Source organism: Sitophilus oryzae, unplaced genomic scaffold (genome assembly GCF_002938485.1).
Source record: "Sitophilus oryzae breed Bouriz unplaced genomic scaffold, Soryzae_2.0 scaffold_359_pilon_pilon, whole genome shotgun sequence".
Lineage (NCBI taxonomy): Eukaryota > Metazoa > Arthropoda > Insecta > Coleoptera > Curculionidae > Sitophilus > Sitophilus oryzae.
The window spans coordinates 164,713-170,862 of NW_022146928.1; the positions used below are offsets into that span (position 1 = coordinate 164,713).

The 6,150-nt window shown below is 30.5% G+C and overlaps 1 protein-coding gene across 4 annotated transcripts in view; it reads right to left on the reverse strand.

Moving 5' to 3' along the window:
- Positions 1-6,150, reverse strand: part of LOC115884981 ((Lyso)-N-acylphosphatidylethanolamine lipase) — a gene marked incomplete at its 3' end in the record, with an annotated part of 70,715 nt that overhangs the window by 43,436 nt on the left and 21,129 nt on the right. Inside the window, 2 exon segments of one of the 4 annotated variants that reach the window (XM_030903715.1) lie at positions 7-86; positions 457-747. In XM_030903715.1, the coding sequence (XP_030759575.1) occupies positions 7-86; positions 457-515 (139 nt within the window). 4 annotated transcript variants of the gene reach the window in all.

Consider the following 6,150-nt stretch of genomic DNA (forward strand, 5'->3'; position numbering starts at 1 on the left):
ACATACATTGCAAAATTCTTTTTTCAAGTGTTCTTAACATTCCTTCTGAATATTTATTCCATGATAACCAACTCGGACTCAACCAGCTACAACATAAAACATAAATATATATGTTAAAGTAAACAAAGTGCAATGATTAAAAACGAATATTTAGAAAATGTACAAATGATATAACTATTTTAATTAAATTTTATATTAATTTGGACAACATATTTTTAGGTTAGATTTATTATTAAACTCAAAAATCTATTTTTAACTTACTATAGACTGTTAAAAAAAACTGTAAAATAGTGCAAAATGACGAATGTTAAAGTTGGTATTAAAATTGAACTGAAATAATTTGAAATATACTGAAACATTTTTACAAAAATACATTGTAGATACACTAATAACCTAAAACCTAACATATTATATTATCTTTATCTATAAAGAAGCGCAATAGAAAAAAATGTTTACCTGGAATATTGTTTATGAGTTTCTAGTTCTAATTCTTCTTCTTCTCTATTATCCAACATTTTCTTAATTTAAAAATTACGTATACTTAAAAAATAAAATGCACAAGAGCGAACAAAACATTTCAAGGCTTCCCAGAAAAAAATAATAGCAATGGCCAAGGCCAATGGTTAATTAATCTTAAATTAAAAAGGTTGGAAACAGACTAATCATTTTATTTATGAGAATAATTTGCAATGCTATTCGTGCTGTATTGTGTATTCGTGCTGATAACCAGTGATAACCATGTGATAACTAAAAGGGAAAAGGGAGATATGAGATAACCAGATACCTATTATAAGTACGAGTGGTACTAGTGTTGGGAAAATTCGAATTAAAGGTGCTTGTCAGATATAACACCCTCCGAATTTTGTACTTTTTTTTATATCACTCGAAAGCATACATCGAAATAAGTATTTCAAGCCAAAAAAAAGTGTGGATGATCCATAATTTAATGAAAAAATAAACATCTAATTATTGCTACAACAGATACTTTCTATGCGAAAAACTCGCTCCAAATTTTGTCGGCGGTTGCCGATTTCATTCATTTCTTCTTTTGAAAGGTCATTAAAAAAGCACTGTGCTGCGTCCGAGAAAAAATCGCCGTTATACGCAAACAGATATTTTAAAATCAAGAAAAGGCGATCGTCTGAGGAACTGCTCCTACCCATAGCTGATAATTTGCCTACGAGATCTGACTATTTATAACTTACAAGTTTGCACCATAAAATAACTAACTGAAAGAAATGAAAACTCCTATGTTAAAGCCTGGAAACACGCGCTCGACGCGATCCAAGCGGGCTACTACATAGTACTACAAGTATATATAAAAGATATAATATAATAAAACAAAAAAAAAAAAAAAAATAAAGTTTTTTTACTTTAAAAAAAAAAAAAAAAATCTATATTATTGAACTTATTTGTAACAAAAACATTTTACAAAATAAAAGTAATTATTTTAGTACAATAAATTAATAATCTGGTCGTTGAAATTATCCCTGAAAATAGAGTATAAAACACGAAAAAAAATGTAACTTATTATTTATTATAACATTGTTAATAAAATTAACATATAACACATCAAACACTATACAAGAATAATAAAAGGTTATCAGAATTTATACCATCAGTTATAAGTAATTATAAAAAGGTTATAAATTATAAATAAATGAATTTATTATCTAAAAACAATAAGTTACCGTGAGATATAATTTTGGTCATAACTTTAATCTCAAACTTTAAGAACCTTAATTCAAATTAAAACATCTTACAATTCACATTATATAATACACAAGCATAGGGACAAAATTGTTTATTAAATTAAATTAAAAAAAAAAAAAAAACATTTTTTTTTCAATAAAACAGGACATATAGGGCTAATAAGTAATACAAGGTATAGAAATTATATTAAATAAGTAAATACAGAAGTATATTTTCAACCTAATGATATAATGATTATACTCGTTAAATAAATAAAGATGATCTTTTTAAAATTACTTGTTTGTCTTTGCAAATTTGTTATACTTTAATATTTATAATCAGCCGAGAAGAGATTTTTATAAATTTACAAAAAAAAAAAAATTAAGCTTTTAATATGTTATACAAAATTCTTTGAGTGATATAAATACACAAAAAAAAACTTTTAAATATAATGATTCTTTCCAAATATTCTGAGGGAACCCCCCCAAGGGGCCCAATATTTTTTTTGTTTGGAAGGAAATTTTTTTGTTGTTGATTATGAGAAATTCCATAAAAATTATCACAGGGAATCTACATATAAATCTTATATAATTAAATATACTTGGCTTTTTAAAATTTCACAAATCCTATCTTCCAAAATACTCTAAATTCGCAAAAATCCGTAAAATATTCCCATAAAAAACAAATCACAATTCACTTCCACTTCACAGAAACTGACAGACATTGCCAAATATGGAATGACGTTTATTTTTCAATTATTTTATTTTTTTTAATTTTTACTTAAAAACAGAATTAGATTAATGTTTATGTAAATTATTTAATTATAATTGTTTCTTGGCGAAAGCAACTTTATATCAATGTTTATTCATAGGGTAACAAAGCCACATCGCTGTTAAATATCAACATTTTATATAAAGTATTTATATTTTTCAACTACTCCAACTACTCCAATTACTCCACAGAGAATCCAGAAACGAATTGTTAATAAACTATACTCTGTGGATAACCCGATTAAATCATGATGAAATTAAAATCCCTAGATGAATATCTAGGGACTTTAGATGAAATTTCTACGCCGCGCCATCTATCCCTCTACTGGCAGAAACTCCGCCGTGTTTCCAAAATTCAAATGGGCACTTTCAACCCGCCTGGTTCGCACCCTGTCTATACCGCCTGGCGAAAAAAACATTAAGCAATAGGATTTTCTTGCAGATAAAAAAAGATGTTAAGGCTGCAAAATATACTGCAGTGCAACACAGATGGATAAAGAGTCTTTTCCCTACCATCGTTTAGGGGAAGTGATACGACGAGCGAGCCTCTGCGAGAGGGAGCGGGGCTTTAAGACGTTTGTGTGGGGACTATTAGTAATAGAACAGAATAAGAAAATAGAATCAAGTATCAGTCAGATGTCGTTGTTGGTGATTATTAATCGCATTTTCAGTTAATAATATGTTTTACGATCATGTTACTCCCTGTTGTATTTAATGCAACAGTGCTTTAAACTTAGTTGAATTTTTATCAGCCTTAAGCCTAAAATGAATAAAAAACAAGTATTCTAAAAAAAAAGTTAAACTCATATAACATTTTTTAAAAATAAATAAAAGGATTTCTATAATAGAATAAACTATAAACAAAATTAAAAAATAACTATCAACAAAAATTTATTAAACAAATGTTCAAAAAACCATCCTGTTGGCTCGCCAGTACCCGAGCCGATATAAAAAGCTCCGATCCTAACATCCGATAGTACTTCCGATGTTATGAGTCTAGACATATCAAATATTTTGGCCCTTAATTCAACTAAATTTGCAGGTCTCTCATGTGGATACCTATAAATTTGTTTTGCTTTAAAGGACCCCAGAAAAAAAAGTCCAGAGGGGTCAAATCCGGTAATCTTGCCGGCCATGGTATGTTGCCTCTTCCACAAATAAGCCGTTCAGGAAAAGTCCTTGTCAGGAATTCCTGAACTGGTCTTGCATTGTGAGCAGGACAGCCATCCTGCTGAAACCAAATTTCATCAAAATGACATTAAGGTCCGTACAGCTGGTATAATTTGATTCTGCAGCATCTGCAAGTATTTTGCAGCATTTAAATATCCATCGATCACAAAAGGCCCAACAATATGGTCGCCCAAAATACCGGCCCACATATTAATTTTAGGGATAATTGGGTACGTAATGCACAGTCAGAGGTTATTGTCCCGTGACCCAATATTCTATATCTTCTGAGGATTTGCGATGACCATGAAGAGAAAATGATGATTCTTCTGGTAAATAAGATTTTTAAAAATTGATTCGTTTCATCAATTTATCTGGCGCGTCTGATGGTCTCACAAAACTCCATTCGTGCGATACAGTCACGTGGGAAAATTTCTTGGGTAGTTTTAATTTTGTAACAGATTTGTAAACATTTTTTTCAAAAAACATACCGAACTGTGCGGTCCGAAACGTCAATTTCTTGTGAAATTTGGCTGCTGGAGCATGGCTCACTTGCTTCTACAAAGGCACATACATTTTGATCCCTCTCGACTCTTTCTTCAGAAATAGGACGGGGTTCTTGATCCTCGTGGCAGCATACCTACACTGCGTTAATAATTTAACTGTCTATATTGCTTAAAACTGGTGATTAAGAAAATATATAAAATCGTTTGGCGCGATGACGTGTTGACCACGTTGCAAATATAAATTTGCCCAACAACTTCCTCAGCACTTTCAGCTTCTGTGACCATATCCACGAATTTATTTTTTGCTTACGAGAATACATTTTTGAAAAAATACTATAAAATTACTTCGTAAGCAAAAGGCTATGTAAGAATGTGAAAATGAACATGGAATATGGAGAAGAGGAATGAGCTAGAGCCAGAGTGGGAGATCCAGTTAGTGGGGACAGTAAAGACGATAGACAGTGTTGCCATTCTATTAAATAGAATTATGTTGGCTTATCTCAAATCCCAAATCTTAAATCTTATTTTGCCCTACTTAATAAAAATTAAATAAATACAAAAGAATTTAAGGAATGTTTTCTCGGGCACATAGAACTTCTATCTAAACGAAAAGTAACAATGTGCAAAATGTTGAAATCACTTCTGAAATAGCAATTGATAGTAGTGATGTAAAAATTCTAAGTAATCGTTACAAAAGTAACAGTTACTTTACAAGGACTCGAAGTAACGCTTACCATTTGTATTTAGGACTCGTTACTCGTTACTAAGCTTATTCGTTACTTTTGCGCCCAAGTAATCGTAATCCTTGGAAATGCACGAACCGAGAACTCGAAACTCGATACTGAAATATTCGTTACTTCGACGTATGTCTAGTTGTTATCAATATGCTTATGTTTAAAATGTTGACTTGACGCCGGCCGATGTTTGGATGGAAAATGTGTGATATTTTTATTACAATTTTATGGAGGCTCATGCCGACCCGGAGGCGGTCTATCCCTTTGCCGTTTGTTGTCCTTTTTATTTATAGGAAGAATCGTTTAGTAGATTAAAACATGTCCTTAGATATTAATTTAAATAGTGGATTCACGTTAGTCACAAAAAACGTTAACATCTGAAAAATCAGAGTGCAAATATTTTTCTTCTTCGAAAAGAGAATAGTTATTTCGCCACTTACACTAAAAAAATCTACAAAATAAAAATAGTAATTTTAGTAAACACTGGGGCGCTGCGTTAATCCAATAGAACTTTTTGAAGAGATGAATCCGCCACAGAAGAAATACATTTTTTTAATATTTTTACATTTCAACAAAAAATATATACGATTTTTTTTTTATTTTTACTCTTTAATGTTTGTGCCATTTTATAATGTATTACAAATAGAGAGAGGAGAAGGAGAGAAGAGAAGAGAATAAAAAAATACTTTATATTTATTATACACATATTTCTTTAAATTAAAAAAAAAAAAAATATTTTTATTTTAATTTCATTAATAGTACATATTTTTATTTTAACATCATTATAAAAAATATATAATATTATTTAAAAACATATTATTCAGTACATGAATACCGAGTATTGAAATTATCCTATAAGCCCTTACACTAGGAGAAAGTAGAAACCCCTTATAGGTTAAACCGAGCATGCAACGAAGATCGCGGCGCACAATAAGTAACGAAGTTCCACGTCAAGCCCAGGTCTTCCAACCTGTACACAGAACAACGATTATAAAGTAACGATACTAAGTAACTAAAGTAACTAAACTAACGAGTCCAAAGTAACAAGTCCTATTACAAAAAGTAACTAGTAGTTACGAGTCCATAAAAGTAACTAAAGACTAAAGTTTACATCACTAAAGGCGGGCGGCCACTGCATCGAAAGCTAAACTTAAGCTGAAGATAAGAAATTGTAAAAATTCAGCTTTAACATACTTTATTAATGCTATTTCACGCGGCTAGCTTGAAACTTGAAAACACCACACTAGAATAATAAAGGCTAACCGAACGACAAGTTATATT